We start from the raw sequence: 18,026 nt of genomic DNA on the forward strand, positions 1-18,026 counted from the left end.
AGAGGATGAAGAGTCAGGGCAGGAGCGGACCATCTTCTGTGTCGAGGGTCCTCAGTCTGAGCGGCTGGGAGACATTTACTCCACTGAGTCTGACAGGATGCACGTTAAACTCTTGCCATACACAAACAAGTAAAACCATGTCGGTAACGCAGCTGGTTTGTAACAATTCAGTAATTCGGAAATTCAGTCTTTTATTTATCATATTATTTATATAGACATGTTGGCCTATTGATTAAGGGAGTAATGAAAAATAGGCCAAATTGCAGATATTTTTGTACATGCAAAATAAATGTTTATAGACTAAACACCATAAAGACATTCTAGATATTATCATTTTTGTCCTTTAAAAATGAGATTTACATATTTTTACATCCTCAGCACAACTCAAGATACTGTCAGACACACACACACACACACACACACTCCGGCAGCCAGATGCTTCTCCCTATACAGTCATTGCCAAAAGTTTTGGCAGTGACATAAATCTTGTGTTTTGCAAAGTTTGCTGCTTCAGTATTTTTAGATTATTTTTCCATGTTTCTATTGTATATTGAAAAACAATAAGCACATCATATGTTTTAAAGGCTTTTATTGGCAAAAAATATAACGAGTCAATATTTAGTGTTGACCCTTGTTCTTCATAACCTCTGCAGATTGCTCTGGCACGCTGGATATTAGCTTCTGGGCCAAAACCTGACTGATGATGATCCATTCTTGCCTTATTAGTTCTCGAGTTGATCACAATTTGTGAGCTTCTGCTTGTCCACTCGCCTTTTGGGGACTGATCACAGGTTCTCTATGGGATTGAGATCTGGGGAGTTCCCTGTCACAGATCCAAAATTTCAATGTAATGATCTTCGAGCCACTTCTTTATCACTCTTGCTTTGTGACATGGTGCTCCATCATGCTGGACAATGCACCGATCATCACCAAATTGGTCATGAATCGTTGGAAGAAGTTGCTCTTGCAGGATGTTTTGATACCATTTTTTATTCATTTTATTCATGTTTTTGGGCAGAATTATGGGAAAGCCCACTCCCTTGGTTGAAACTCCACACACACTCAAAAAAATGTTTCAGTCTAAATTTAAATTTTATGTAATTCAATTACATAACAAATTTCCATCCATTTAGATTACATAGTTTTAACATAAAAGAAATCAATAAATTTAATGTGATTCATATGTGTCAGTCATACGTGAATGAAACAGGTAAGATTTATGTAATAGTTCACAGCAAAGTCCCCACACTGTTCAATGTTTATGTGTTTCCACACTACAGAGTGTTAAAGCAGCACTGAAGCAGTGCTGGAGTTAAGATAATTATGTGATGATTGAGCATTAATGATGAACAGCTGCTGTTAACAAGCAGAATCACCTAAGAAAAGAGAAACACAAAAACTACAACTGACTTCTGCCACAGACGAAGATGAAATCAACTGAAATAAAAGACATTAAATCTTTCAAGATCTGATTAAACAACTCCTAAAACAGCTTTACCAGCTTCTCATTATTAGCCAGCCTGACTTTACTTCTGTCAGGCGTCTAGAGAAGCTCTAATAGAGAATTTATTGAGGTTTGTTTGTTGTTTTGTTTTGTTTGTTTTGTAATTAAAGGAGACCAGTGTGTCCTTTTGTTGGGCTCTTGATCCTTGATTTTTTTCAGTGGTAATATTACACTGGTTGTTTTATCTGTTCTTATAAAAAAAAAAAACTTTCTTCAGTGATTCTGCTTGTTAACAGCAGCTGTTCATCATTAATGCTCAATCATCACATAATTATCTTAACTCCAGCGCTGCTTCAGTGCTACTTTAACACTCTGTAGTGTGGAAACACATAAACATTGAACAGTGTGGGGACTTTGCTGTGAACTATTACATAAATCTTACCTGTTTAATTCATGTATGACTGATGCATATGAATAACATTAAATTTCTTGATTTCTTTTATGTTAAAACTATGTAATCTAAATGGATGGACATTTGCTATGTAATTTAATTTAAATTTAGACCGAAACATTTTGAGTGTACGGATGGTCTCAGGATGCTTCACTGTTGACACAACACAGGACTCATGGTAGCGTTCACCTTTTCTTTTCCAAACAGTTGATTTTCCAGCTCTGCACTGCTGGTGACACGATTATGTAACTGACTCCTCAGAAAGAGACTGGTGCTTGCTGGACAGTATGGGATGTTCTTGAGACTTGTTCAATTCTGTGAAATCTTTATGATTTATTTTTTAGATTCAAACCTCTCTCCTTGAAATTGTTGATATATTCTTTATAGCAATTTCCTTGCATTTGAGGCCATTTTAATGCAAAGCGATGATGGCTGTATGTGTTTCTTTGGAGGTAACCATTGCTGAGTATGGGTCACCATACTTGGCTGTATGTCAAGTCACTTTTCACTTTTTTTTTATTTTTATTTTTTTTATATAAAGAATCACCCCTTTAAAATAATCACATTTTGCTGCGTGAAATGGAGACGGACACAGTTGGTGTTATATCTTTCTCTTGGATGTTATAAGTTGCACTGAGTAATTACAGCTGGATAAAACAAAAAACAGTGTCTTTTTTCATTTCAGGCTGCAAAGCAACAAAATGTGATTATTGTAAAGGGGTTGGGGGGATGATTCTTTTCTATACCCACAGTATTTAAGCATCCGGCTCCCTGCCTGGAGTGTCCATATCATAGAATCTGACACCCTTTTAAAAAAAAAAGTTTGGGAACCTCTGTTCTACACTTTCTAATTAAAGGTTATCCACCTTTTTCCTTCGCCCAAGGAAGCTTTGCACCAATTAGAAGGGTGTCTTCTGTTGAACTGCAAACATTACCTCAAAAATGCTATTTTTACTATATACTATACATGACAATAAAATCTTCAAATATTGTTGGTGGATCTTCTCCACAGATGCTGGTGGAGAATTAAACTGTTCACCACTGCGATATCGATAAAATGATCAGAAAAAAATTGGTCAGAAATGCTACTTTTACTATAAACTGTACATGACAATAGAATCTTCAAATATTTTATCACACTAAAGGCTGGAATACAAAACACTTCAGATAAATCAGAACAGATTTTAAAACATAAAGCATCACACACTTGCAGACTTTGTAAACTGTTACAAAATGTCTGTGCCCATCATCCACTACGCACCTGTCTGTGAAATGTCAACTTTAATTTCCTAAAATCTGCAAACTGGCTCTGATTTTCAGCAACTAATGTTAAATAGTGCAGACTGCAAATTGAGGCAAAAAAAAAACGTATAAAAGTTATGTAGTGTACTCCAGCCTTAATCTGACTCATATCATGTGACAAACAAGCAAAAGGAGACCATTTCTTGCTTTTTATTTTACAAAATACTAATACAACTAGTCGGTCCGGAAATAAATAAATAAATAAATAAAACAAAGACACAAAAAGATCAACTTTACAAAAAAGTATCCCGGATAAGTCAGTAAATTCAAGTAAAATCACAGGCTTCGCTTATCCCGTGCTAATGCACCACACGAAATTCAGATGTGAGGGGGGGGTCATTTCAAAATCACACAAGGTCCCAAAATAATACTAATCCCGTACAGGCCTTAAGAGGTTACTATATAATGAGGTAATCCACACTGTAAGAGGTTACTATATAATGAGGTAATCCACACTGTAAGAGGATACTATATAATGAGGTAATCTACAATGTAAGAGGTTACTATATAATGAGGTAATCCACACTGTAAGAGGTTACTATATAATGAGGTAATCTACAATGTAAGAGGTTACTATATAATGAGGTAATCTACACTGTAAGAGGTTACTATATAATGAGGTAATCCACACTGTAAGAGGTTACTATATAAAGAAAAAATTAACTTTAAGCACTTCAGTGGGATAAGTGCACAGCTTTTAGTCAAACTTCTGTTGACAAAACAAAATACTTATTTTTCCTCATCATTTTCAGGGGGTTTCTCAGTGTGCCATTTTTTGAAGCAGTTCCTTGAAGACACAAAGCACAAAGCTACATTGCATTTTATACAGTACACAGGTGTCTTTACTTTGTGACCTGAAATTTTGCACAGGACACAGACTCTCCTCCCACATGTGGCATCTGATCCGAAATACTCTGGCCAGCATAGCTGTTCCCCGACAGCAGATGTGGAGGTCCCTTGTGTGGATGGCATTTGTGGACATGATGTGGATGGCTCCTCGGCTTCTGATGCTCTGGGCGGTATGACAATCCCTGCCAGCTCAGCCACGAGTGCCTCTCGAAACGCCTTCTGGTTGAGAGGGGTCTTGTTCTGAGATTTCAACAGATGCTGGTGGTGGATTATTCTGTTTGTTAATGAATTATATATAGATTGAATGAAAAAAGGTGTTGTTGTACTTTTTTTTTGTTTTGTGTATGACATTGTAGTAACCAATCAGAGCATCTGAAAGGTCCACACCTCCCATATATTTATTGTAGTCCTTTGCTGCCGCCGGAATTGGAATTTGGCGCGTTTCCCACGCACTCTTGGGATTCCTTACACGCCTAGAAACGGTAGATCCATCATATGCCTTGTGAATCGTTGAACACATTGAAACCACTTTTGTGTCCATCCACCTCACAAAGAGGAGCTTACCTTCCCTGAGCCAGCGTATGGATCCTCTTTGTGCCCTTTCGCTGAGCTCATTGGCCCTTGTTCTAGGAAAGCCCTGTACTTGGGAGCGTATCGTGCCACACGCAAGTGTCTTTTTATCCAGCAAGTCCAACAAAAGGCCTGGGCTTGTATAGAAGTTGTCCGTGTACACATGGTAGCCTTTGCCAAGAAGAGACAGATCCAAGAGGCGCATCACAGAATCATAACTCAATCCTTTACCTGTGGCCAAAGAAGACTTACCTTCATAAACAAAGAAGTTCCATGTGTAGCCACATGAAGAATCAGCAAGAACAAAGAGTTTATAACCCCACCTGGTTGGTTTGTCCTTCATGTACTGTTTGAAGCCGATTCTTGCTTTAGACGCCACCATCCTTTCATCCACTGCTAGCTGTCTGTTTGGATGGAAGTACGTTTTGCATGCTGTGATGATGTCAGTGTACAGGGGCTTGATTTTGAAAAGTCTGTCATACTCTGGAGTCCCCTTTTTCTGCGCATTCGCTCGATCCTCCTCAAGATTGCAAAGATGCAGGTTCCAAGAGATGGCATGAAACCTAGCCCTGGACATCACTGATTTTGGAAAAGGTAAATTGTAAATTTTTTTGCCTGACCAGTAATCTACAATAGTTTTTGTGCTGAGGAGCCCCATGTAAATAACAAGCGCAATATACAAATATAGTTCCTTCACCGTCATAGGGACCCACGGGAATTTCTTCCCAGCTTCAGACCTCATTTTTCCATAACTATTTGTGTTCTTCACAATGGTGTCCACCACAGAGTTTGGGAAGAAAAGCTGAAATAGTTGCATAGGGGAATACATTCGGTCCATGATGAGCTGAGCTCCTGGATTTCTCTTTGGAACAAAATTGGGTAGCACTGGATCCTCATCCTCCACGCTGATGTCATTCCAAATGCCCATGTCACTGTCCGCTGACATGCGACCTGCAGACCTTTTTCTCCCCTGTGGAGAACGAGATATTCCTCTGGGAGTTGACCTTGGACTCAAGGAACGGGCAGAGGATGCAGGAGTTCTGGGGGTGTGTGGTGTGATGATGGGGGACGGGACGATAACCTTTTTTGGGACTTGGCTCATTGATTGACCATTCATCATCGCTTGAGGATAGACTGTAACACAGAACAAACACACTGATTATTGGACATGCGCAATACACATGTGCACCTCATGCATGCATATGTGAACCCACACTACACAACTCAGACACTACTTTCTTTATGTAGTCTCTATGGTGTCATTTTAATGACAAATGTCAAGGGAGCATTACTGTATCGCGATATCGCATCCACGTAATGCATGAGCAAGAATCTCTACACATGCAGGCAGATTTCCTTCACTCTTGCACAAAACTGGATGTGTGCTTTTAAATATACAGTGCTCTCTTATGAATTGGCTCTGCTCTTGTTTAGATATCGCGTTCACATCCTGAAACTTTGCATCAGCCCTTGCATCTCAGTGAAGACCAGACGGGCTAAAGTTTTAATTCAGTTAAAGAGTATCCCACTACATGAAAGCAAGCTGATTTCAGCCAATTATGTAGTTATTTGTTTAATAATTGAACAGTTATTTGAGTTAAGTGCTTATTGTAAATGTGCATTTATTAAATTATTTTTTTATATTTTTTATATTGCATGAATGCTGCTTTTTCATTCTACCAATGATAAAACTGTGCTAGATGATGGGTTTTGTGAGAGAGGGGCAGTTGTGGGACCCTTGTAGAGAAAACATTGTCTGCATGATTACTACTATATAGCGATTGTACTTAACGCATATCAGTGACATATATTTATAAAAATATAAAATATTGTAAAATATATTTATTTATTTGTTTGATATTAGGGATGGGGTCATTGGGCCAGTTTTGGGTTAGTGTTTTTTATGCAAACATAGGGCCTGTTCTTCGTACATCGCTAACTAAGTTAGATTTGAGTGATGACAGCTATTATGGGAGTGGCTTGATGAAGTGCAGGAGATGCATTGCAGATAACATGATCTCTCTCTCACACACACACACATGTGCGATTTGAAGATACTATTGGCAAAACCCTGCATTTGAATATTCAATAGCAAATACTTTAACTAATAACAAAACATACTTACAGTAGCTGATTCAGAAGCACCAGATTGTCGTAGCAGAGTTAGAATTAGCTCCTCTCCTAGGTTTACGAAATGGTCGTCCATAAAATGCTTTGCTTTTCTGTTGTAAGTAATCTTAAAGATTCCTAAATGCATCTACTTTTGGAAGGCCAAATAAAGTGCTTTTGCTTTCACCTAGATACACACAGCATCTCCCTGACATGAGTGCTTCAACACTAACTGCGGTTACTGAAACCACGCTGCCTTTCTTTGCGTGAACATTTGGGCGGCATTACGCAAATATTTCCACATAGTGACGTAGAGATGTGGGGGTGTGTTTGAACGAGCCGTTTTAGGAGTGCGTGGCAGAGTCTTGACTTTGATAAAGAATATCTCTTTGGATTTGAGACTCAAGTCTTTGCAACTTTACATATCTTCTTTATGCACCAAGAGCTTGTAACACTCCAAAGAGAAAGGAAAAATTTAAATCGCATCATATGACCCCTTTAAGAAACTTTAATGCTTTGAACAAATCTGTTCAAATATAAAATTAAATGAATAGCTAATTACTACATTGAAATAAAAATGTAAAGCCTGTACAAATATTAGAAATCATGAATATAAATAATTGGGAATCACGTAAAAAAATTAAACAGTGCAAAGTGCACATTTCATTTAGCCTATCTATAATAACATTTATGTACTTATGTTCGCTTGGCTGTTTCCTTATAAAAGTCCAGAAACTTGTCAAGTTTTTCGTCAGGTGTTTTTTTAAATCATATGATGTTAATTAAAATGTTGATGTTAATGTATGATGTTAATTATAGCCTACATTATGTCGCTGTCTTGCCTCCAGCCAATCGCTGCATTGCTGATCGTGGTTTCAAGTATCGATACATCTGCCCTTTTAAACCAACCCATGGACGCGCAATTATCTCAGAATTAACCAGATCCTGATTAGCACGATGATATCATCTACCCTGCGTCCCAATGTGCATACTATCCACCCTATCTGCCCTAAATAATATTGAAAATTACTAATATCACATAGAACTTAGGATGGATAGTATGCACATTGGGACGCAGGCCTAGTGATGGCGAGATGAAGCCTTATGAAGCTTTTCAGACAAGTCACAAAAGGGTTCATTTCTCGAGGCACAGTACCACCAGGTGGCCAAAGAATATAACAAGCAGATACAGATGACCTGATGTGATTTATGATACACTGTTTTGCGCCAGTTAAGGCTTAGAAATAACACTGACGAAAAAAAAAATAATTTCACATAGACTAATCTATATGAATATACTTGTGTATTGTCTAGTGGTAGCCTATATAATGATTGTATAACATAATATAACATAACTGTGTAATAAACGTATGCCTTGAAATGAATGGGGCTATGAAATGTGTGTAAATCAAGTCTTTGCTCATAATAGGCAGGAGGGGCAATATTACGAAACCTCGGCACAGAACGTAACATCACTATCATCCTGGATGTGACATTTCATCTCGGATGTAATAGGCGAAGTACGACGGGCCCCTGGCAACCCTGCTCGTGTTTGTGAATCGGACATGTGCACAATGTATTTCACATATGTACGTACGAGATGTGCAAAGAAGAATGAAAGAGACGCAAAATGCACAATGCGATTAATGCAAGCAACACATGTAGCTATAAATGTGCGCCCTAATTCAAATATGAATGAAACAACAGATAAACAAAATGCACGAACAAGACACACAGATACAGATATGAAACCCACAGACTTTAAAATGTGTACGTACGGTTCAAAATCAGGGTCCCCTTCCTTATCCTCGCCGGCCTTCGACACGGACTCGTCGTCGTTGGAAGAATCGTTTTCAGTAGCATTACCAAGCTCTTCCAAAACAGACTTCTCCGCAAACAGCTTTCGGGCAGCCTTTCTAGAAGCCATCGTCCAAAGACAAGCGCGGGTGAAAAATACTAAACGGCTTAAAAGAATGCTGTAAACGAGCTCAAACACCCCTACTGCTCAAACAAAGGCATTCCGCCCAGAAGAGCCAGTCCAGCAGACACCTGGGCTGCGTTTCCCGATAACGGTGTCTCTTAGAGCGCTACGAAGACTCGAAAGGTACACCTTAACTTGGGTTATACCTTTCCTAGGTGTGTTCCCTGAACTATCCCTTAGGATGTTGCTTAAGGTAAACCTTCTTACGTGCGGCGTTAGCAGGTGCTGTCCATGGCGGTGGTGCTGAATTGGTTGATATCGATGGCTCGACAATCGATTGTTCACTATATACAGGAGCTCCTTCACTACGTTATAGAGCGGGTTAAGTATAGAGAAAGTGATGTTCATTATAAAGAAGCACTTTAGAAATATTAGAAAATATCTGGGCTCACTGCATTCATAAAATAATCCAAATTACAAACTAAATGCAACCTTGGATATGACACACACACACATATATATACAGTATATATATATATATATATATATATATATATATATATATGTGTATATATATATATATATATATATATATGTGTATATATATATATATATATATATATATATATATATGTGTATATATATATATATATATATATATATATATATATATATATATATATAAAATATATATATATTCGGCAGTTTAGCTGTATCATTTGTAATTATAAAATAATATAGAGACTATGGAGAGCCCATAAAAAAAAAAAAAAAAAGAGAGAAATGTTTTAATCAAACGTGCCATCACTAGTGTTGCCATTTTCACAACTGGAGGTAACATACTGCGACATGATCGTAAAGCTGAACAGTCCGGTTTTCATTGCCATGTGTTGTTTGGGAGTGTTGTTTGTCTGCGTGATCACCCACATACAACGGCACTGTTAGGTTATTGATGAAAGTTAAGTGTGGGCAGTTCAGCTGTCTCATTTGGACAGCCGTTTTTCAGTGGCATGTGTCAGTAAAACTTGTGACTTGTGCCGATGGACTGTGTCCTGGTTTTAGTGACACAGGTTTTAGTGACACATGCCACTGAAAACCGGATGTGCCACCGGAAATGTCACTGAGCATAGCGGCATGTGCAAATGGCATCTGTGCGTCAAATAATGAAAGACTTTTCCAGGTTTTAAGTGCTATAATCAGGTCCCTGGTGCATCTACCAACCGAGGAAATGTAAAAAAAAGATTAACCCAGTAACTTTGTTTTAGTAAGCCTTTTTCTGCAAGCCTCTGAGAAAAGGAGCATGTCTGATTTCACTCCCTTGGTAACGTGGCAAAGGGATCTCATTAAAATATTACCGCCCCTTAATCTGTAAGTTTCCACCCACGGCACCGTCATTTTGATTTTGCAAGTGACAACGGTGTAGCAGCTCTAATGCCATGGCAAAAGTTTGAGGAAAACATGCTAACTGTTCTGTCTTTGACTGCACAGATGAGCACAGAACACTATTTAGAGTCCCAGCCTCAGAGGAGACAAGAGAGCAGTGGATTTATTGATTTATTTACTGTATATTGCTGCTGCCACACAGATCTAAAATAAACATGCAATTTATTTCCAAGCAGTTTACCTTCACACAAACATAACGGACTGTTTTTGTAACTCATGTGTGTTTTTAACTTAAACTTGTGTGTGAATGAGAACTCCATGTACATCGAATGTGTGCTCTCAGAAAACTGTATATCAGAAGTTTAAACTCATATGGTTTAAAACGCATGATTTCAGCTCGATAAACATGATAATCAGAACCAAAACAGATGTTTTTAGCAGGTCCCAGCTGTAATGGCCCAGCTCTATTCTGGAAAAGGTGGAGGGGAGCAGCAGCTCATTTGCATTTAAAGAAACAGGCCAAAAAACAGCGTGTTTCTGCTTCCACTCAAAATAGGCATTTTCAAAATGTTATAATAAATGATCTGTGGAGTATTTTGAGTTAAAACTTCACAGACACATTCTGGGGACACCAGAGACTTATATTTCATATTGTAAAAAGAGGCATAATATGTCTCCTTTAATGTTAAAACTGCCTCTCAAAAGTATTCTTCCTTAACCAGCTACATTAACTGGCTGTTTGGTTTCGCTTGCTTTTGAAAGCATCATTTATATTATCATGTTCATATATATATTATGAAGGCCTGGTCGAGTGCTGATGGGTTGGCGATGGGGATCAGTGTCTCGTCCATAAGGCTAATTACTAATTACATGGCCCACGGGACACCCGGAATGGCATGGAAGCCTTGATGTGCCTGGTGAATATAATATAATCGGTGGTGTGACAGAGCAGGATATTTGTGACTGAGAGAACGTACCACCACACCGAGGTCTTACTCACCCCATATCCATCCCCAACCACCTCCACAAAACTCCCCACAGCATAAAAATGGAGAGCCACCAGCAGCTGAATTTCGGGGCTTAGGGGGTAGCTCTGTCAAGTTTATCTCGACAAAGTTGGACCAACAAGATGTAAAAGCTGCTGCATTTGCTCCCATGGCAGGCAAAATTTTTGTAGAATTGTGTCTTTTGACATTATTATGAAATAGTGCACATACACTAACTGGCTCTGTGGACGCAGCCGTCTTTGATTTAGGACAACTATTCACAGTCTCGCTGCCATAGTTTGATCAAACTCCCCATCATATTCATTCCCTTTAAATAGACTCCTAATTATATGCTGCCTAATGGTTTGCCAGCCGAAGTGCCTTTGTATATTATGACGGAAAAACTAATAACCATCAGTCTAATGACAGTTTTATTCTTTGCATAAAAACTTTTTAATATTTTTCACTAATTGAACACTGGGTGTATTACAACTTTAGAATTGTAATATATATTTGGTTCTGCACTTTTTCCTGCCACAGAATTACAATCGTATCCACTGAAATGTGAAGAAGTTTTTTGCACAGTGGTGGCCACTAGCGGAGTGAACTGTGAACAGCGATAAGGTATAGCTAAGACTGGTCCAGACTAACCTTACAAACAAATGACTTACAGAAGGTATAATCCACTCCTGCCACTAAAGCCTTTCCGTCTTTGTGAGTTCGCTAGTGTCCGCTATGGTGTGCATGACGTAAAAATCGGAGCGTGTGCACGGAGGCTTTGAGCGGACATCCGCGTGCCTCCCATTGAAGTAGGCTTCAAAAACACCAACTGCACATGCGCAGGCGGTGTGAAGAAGCCCGTTGCTACTCAAACCTCTACAATCTGTCGATGAAACATAAAATATAAAGACAGCCAGATGTGCAATAATTCTGGGCAATTGTTTGTTCACATGTTTGTTGCGGAGCGGACCATCAGCACACGCTTTCGGTTTGTCTCAGCCTCAGACATCATGCCCACGGACCTTTGGCTAAACGTCTGATACATACGGCACACAAAAGTGGAAACACTTCAGGAGTTTCGAAGTCGTCGTCGGATTGGTTGAATTATACAGGATTTCCGGTAGACATGCGTGTTGCGTTCTTTAATGTTCCGCCTGGAAACTGATGCTGTGGCTCCAAACCCCCTCACAAAAGAAGAAAGCTGTCGTGTTTACAACTGTGACAAAGAGCACTTATCAGGATCAACTAAACGGTGGATTTTCAAAAGTATGTGAAAAATGTAAAGTTCGCAGCATAGAATCTTTAAAATACTTCAGAGAGTTTTACACACCGGTCTGTTATTGTCGCGACAATTCCACGCCCCGAAATGTGACGATGAACGAAACAAACAGTGATTGGTTGTCTGACATGTCTGTCAAACGGCCTCATGGGCGGGCCTTGGCCAATGAAATATGCCATGAATTCCAGACCTTTGGCCGTCAGTCTGAAGGTCTGGCTACGCGAGACTAGCTTTCAGTAGTAAATACAAGTAGTCCGGATTGCTCATGCGGAAAGTATAACAAAGGATTAACTCTATAAACTCATTAAAACCATAAACTCCAACCAGCCACTAACCGTAACCTCTCTAACACTATAAAGAAATTAAAGATTTATAACCTCTGCTCTTGTAAAATATCAGACAGACAGACAAATAAATGAATGAATAGGCTAAACAATTAAATTTGTATTAGTACTCTTGTTTAAATACAAATTCGCAGCTATAGACACTGTCTACACTTTTATCAAAAGAGCTTGTTTTATGAGGATCTTAGTAGAAACCAAATTTGTATGGCAAATTTGTTAATAATTTAATAAAGTATGAGATAAAAAAGCCCTAATTATGACACAAAAGTCAAAATTTTGTGATAAAAAGACATAATAATGCAATTATAATTACTTAAAAATGTGATGTTTATGTCATGTCTACAACTTTTGTATGTCAAAACTATGTTTTATTTCATAATTCTGACTTTATCTCATCATGATGATTTAATTTCATCTTTTTATGACATAATTTTGTTAACAGCTCTAAAGAATCATCTGAATAAGAGAATTGCTTGGGTTATAGATTTGCAAAATGACCTTTCAAATTAAGAATGGAGCTAGATATATGTGTTAAAGCCCAGAATTTGTCAATTAATACTAGATTAAAGTTGATCCAATATAACTGGGTATGCCTACTTATGTCACCCCATAAAAGTTAAAAGTTCAAAAAGTTTAACCCAAACATCCCAGATATATGTTATAAATGGCAAAAACATAAAGGGACATTATTTCACTGTATCTGTGAATATAAGACATTCTGGCAAGAAGTGGCACACTAATTTCCTCAGTTATCTCAAAACCGATTCCAGTGACCTCTGAAATAGGGTTTATTTCCAATAGCCTAAGTTTATCATTATCCGGTTATCACACTAAAATGATTGACATTTGCCTAGTTCTTGCAGAATTCTAGCAGCATTTTACTGGAAGAACATAGAAACATCCATTGATCACTTGTTTAAAAGATCTGGCCCATTATAGCATTGGAAAGAATAACAGTGTATAAGGGCAAACTAAAGGGGAGTTCATATATACATATATATATATATATATATATATATATATATATATATATATATATATATATGTATATTTATATATATATATATGTATATATGTGTATATTTATATATATATTTATATATAATGACATACATTATTTTTGTAAAACGTCAGCATCGAGGTACATCAAAATTATAAGACCAAAAGTCATAATTATAAAATAAAATTTTAAATTACAACATGAAATATTTATGAGATAAAAAGTCCACATTTTCAAATATGAGATATAAAAGACTTTTATGACATTAAAGCACAAAATTATTAGATTAAAAAGTCAGTTATGACAAAAAAGTCATAATTATGACAAAAGTTTACTATACAAATAACTATGAAATAAAAGGTCTACATTTTGAGATAAAATATCACAATTATGAGATAAAAAGACATTATAATGCAATTATAATTTCTTAAAAATGTGAAGTTTGATGTCATAATTATGACTTTTGTATGTCAAAACTTTTTATTTCATAATTTTGACTTTATCTCACCATGATGTCATAATTTCATCTTTTTATGTCATAATTTTAGCAACAACAGAATGCAAAGATCAGAAATATTTAAGAAGTAAATGGTTGAAACATGTAAGTCAGATGTAGCCACATGTAGCTGTATCATACTGAAGCCTCTACAGATGATATAATTTCTGAAAGTAAAACTCCTCAGTAAGGAACAAGGTTATTCAAAGAGACACCAGTAGAGGTCATATGGATATGCTTTCACGCTTCATTATAGCATTAGAGTGTAATGTTAACATTCAGAAGAGAGTCAGCTGTACAAAATGGGAATTAGAGTTAAAACTTGCTCATCATATTAATTATTTTCCAACATTCATATATTAACAATTTGACTGGCCTCAAGGTCAGTGGGGTCATCAGGGGTCCCTATAATGCTCAATGTGTGCAAACATGCACAGTAAATAAACTAAAACTGAGCAACCTGCCATTGTCTTTAATGTCATGTTTCCATAGTAGCCTATATTTTTACATAAACAGATGCATGTGGCATGAATGTTAGCTTTGTTTGGTTTCCTCTTTTTAGCCTGAAGTGACTGCAGTCTTTTGTGAGGATGCAAATGCACTCTGTCACAAATATCTTGCTATGAAAGGATTGTTGCTTTTACAAATAGCAATAGATTGCTTTTATAAATCACTATGTTATGTTTAAAAAAAGAGGTCATATTACAGTAGATTATGGTCACACAGACTTTTAAAGACACAGTAAACTGTAAAAGGTGGCTTGAATAATGTTTTTAAGACAAAAATGCATTAAGAGCATTTTTTTTTTTTGTACGTCAGAAAACCAATACAAATCACTGTTCTGCAGATGATGTTTAATATTTAATGTTGTGGCCAGTTAACTATCTCTTCAGGTTGTCAGTTGGAGCCTATTAAAAGTGTGTTACTGACAAACAATGTTGTGAATTAATTTTGTTGAAAGAACTTAATAATAAACTCTGATTATTATTATCATTATTTATTTATTTATTTAGAAGATTTAAAGCTCCCGGCTCAATATCTCAACCTCAGTTATTATTATATCACAAATCGATCATAGAATTTCTCTGAGAACAACTCTGTATAAAAGCTACAAAACATCTATTTTTTTTCATTGATTTAATTCACGCTTTTACATTTGTGACGTTTCTGATTATCAATGCTGATTCAGATGCACATAATAAAGACTGGCTCATTTTGCACCAGCGATTACAGGCCTAAGCAATTACAGAATTATCATCTTAATTAGTCTTTTGTTGTGGAGGCAGGGGGTGTGAAGCTTGGAACAGACATGCACTAATAATGAAGCACTCTTATTCTACAGACTAATGCATTTATATCCAGGAAGGAAGGGTTTCTTTTTTTCAGACACAAAAGATAAATCTATTTTTTAATTATTATCATATCATAAATAAATACAATTCACAGATGCATTTAATAATTAGAAAATAAATAAATAAACTATAATGTTTGTGGTAAAAAAAAGCAGAAGTGAAATTTTTCTCTCAATAAGGACTTCAGTTTGTTACTCACACAATGACTTAAGAAGACTTGAAAATTTTCCAGTATGAACAGCTTTTGTGAAAGGTTTGGTTTTTGTTGGAGCTTGGAATGTAATTCGCATTTTATGGGCAATAGTCTAAAATCCAATTGTGTATTCCAGATTTTTCCCAGATATAAAATAATAATTCCTTGTTTGAATGGCATGGTAAATGAAGACTGCATTTTCATTATTGTGTGAACTTGTAAAAATGCCTCAGAGAGCCATGAAGCGTCAACTTCTGTATTTACACGCACATGAAATTTCCTTCTCCACCTTAAGAGAGGCGCTCACGATCCTAAAGGCGAGCTACAACCAGGCCACGCCCTGCGTCCGTTCCGATTGGCCCAAAGCTGGCAGCTCCGATTCCTCATTGGTCACTCCTTTCCCATTGAATCTCCTCCACCTTTACTTTGTCAATTTCTTGCGCTTTCATTGAATTGCACTGCAAGAGCTGCATCGATCTAAAGCCTGCAGCAGTCCCAACACGACAGCGTACTTTCCTGTCCCTTAACAGATGAGGACCGCATCATCACACCGGTTTATTATCAAACGGGTGGACTGAATCCGCACTTACACTGGAAGAAGTGAGAGCCAGCACCGTGGGAGAGAGATTTCCCGTCGCAGAAGCGTCACTTCTCTGTAGTTGGCTAATGATTTTTATTAATTCCCAACTTGTCTTAATCCACCGAGGACAAAACACAGCGATGATAAGACTTCAGCACGCTCATGAGAGTTTAATTTCGTCATTTTATCTCTGAATTTCGACATTAAGTGTACCACAACCGGTTATCACGGGGATTAAAACCGATATTTGTGGTTTTTACGAAAGGAAATACAATGCCGGACCAGATCACAGTGGCGGAGTTTGTGGCGGAGACGAATGAAGATTATAAATCGCCCACCGCCTCAAACTTCACCACAAGAATGACTCACTGCAGGAATACTGTAGCCGCATTGGAGGAGGTGAGACCCTTAACTTTATCTTACCTGCTATTCTGCGACTGTTAAAACCTTGCTGAGTGTTTTGCTTACTTACAAGACCACTAGAGTCAGCTATTGCCCCCCTTGTAGTTACTAAAGGAGTTACTGAGGAGGCAAATCCTCGCGCCCTCTTTGTTGATGCCTCACCCATTAGGCAACTGCTGTATTGCATTGTCTCATCCCGAGGAGATATAATAAACCTCAAACAGTTTGATTATTCATTGCATATTTAGATGAAATACCATGCACAGGCAGAAATAGTTATACATCGAGTGGGTTAGATAGAATGTATACAGAAGAAAAAAAAAGTTGATCTACACCTGTTACAATTAACACATTTTAATTTTTCAACAACTCACTATCTTGTCCTTCAGAGCTGTTTTTTAGCAGGTCCAGAAGCTGGTGATTAGCAGGTTGACAAACTACAATGTTCCAAAACCATTCTGATATCCTTAGGATGGTCCAATTTAGGATGGACATCATAATGAACAGCTGCAAAAAAGATGAGTGGTTCAGTCTGGTTTATGATGTTCTCACAGCCTTTCTAAGATGCTCTTGCTGGTCTCCCAGATTGGCCAAGCAGGTGTTCATCAAGTTTGTCGACAGACAAGCCTGAAAAGTGTTCAGAACACCTGTAAAACCGGTAAATATACAACCGTATTAGACCAGGTTTCTAAACATGTCTTCCAGTTTAAACTGGATTTTCAAACAGGAATACTAATATGCAAGTACGCTATCTAAAGTTCATAAAGAGCGTCTAAATTGTATGAAGCATCTCATAAGTGACTGAAGCCTCGCCCTGACCAGATATAAATAGCCTTTCTCGGCTCTGATGCTTTTGTGTTGTGTTGAATAGAGACAGCTTCCTATGGGATCTGGATCAGCACGGCTCCGGATCATAACCGTGATAGATGCTGCAGGCTGTATGGACTTGTTATAGGTATACAGATAACAGTAATGTAAAGTGTTGAGATGTTATGGTATCTCAGAAAGGGTTGAAACAGTTGCTATGTGGCTTTTGCTGTTATTAATAGCAAGGTGTGTTGCTTGGCAGTTTATTGTGAATATATTTGACTGGCTAGAGCGCGAATCCACATTTCATAATGCCATTGGGTTGAATGATTCCTGTGCTTCCAATGTAAATCTACAAATGTGTAACTGCGTTCTGTGCTGTGGCTGTTTGTTCCTTTGAGGGACTCAGGAAGTCTGGAGCTAAATGATTGTTTTTGGTCTTCCTCCTCGTGCATGCTGTTTGTTCACTCTTTGGCTTTGTGGTAATTGCTTCAGGGACATAAATAGTGCTGTCCACATATTTGCAGTTTTATGGAATTGCTGTAAGTCTGGTGTATT

The 18,026-nt window shown here is 37.6% G+C and overlaps 1 protein-coding gene and 1 long non-coding RNA gene across 7 annotated transcripts in view; both read left to right on the forward strand.

Moving 5' to 3' along the window:
* The first annotated feature begins 3,530 nt into the window (after window positions 1-3,530).
* LOC122148181 lies at window positions 3,531-3,904 on the forward strand. Its single transcript, XR_006162162.1, has 3 exons — window positions 3,531-3,591; window positions 3,627-3,731; window positions 3,837-3,904. It is a non-coding gene; the product is annotated as an uncharacterized LOC122148181 (long non-coding RNA).
* Window positions 3,905-16,078: 12,174 nt separating this feature from the next.
* Window positions 16,079-18,026, forward strand: part of LOC109102939 (arf-GAP with SH3 domain, ANK repeat and PH domain-containing protein 2-like) — a 59,553-nt gene continuing 57,605 nt past the window's right edge. For 2 of the 6 annotated variants that reach the window (XM_042774245.1, XM_042774254.1), the window contains exon 1: window positions 16,081-16,658. In XM_042774245.1, the coding sequence (XP_042630179.1) occupies window positions 16,533-16,658 (126 nt within the window). In that variant the 5' untranslated portion in view covers window positions 16,081-16,532. Of the gene's footprint in view, window positions 16,659-18,026 lie in introns of all 6 variants that reach the window. The other 4 variants (XM_042774247.1, XM_042774249.1, XM_042774248.1 and 1 more) reach the window with 3 other exon arrangements.

This window comes from Cyprinus carpio, chromosome A17 (genome assembly GCF_018340385.1).
Source record: "Cyprinus carpio isolate SPL01 chromosome A17, ASM1834038v1, whole genome shotgun sequence".
Classification (NCBI taxonomy): domain Eukaryota; kingdom Metazoa; phylum Chordata; class Actinopteri; order Cypriniformes; family Cyprinidae; genus Cyprinus; species Cyprinus carpio.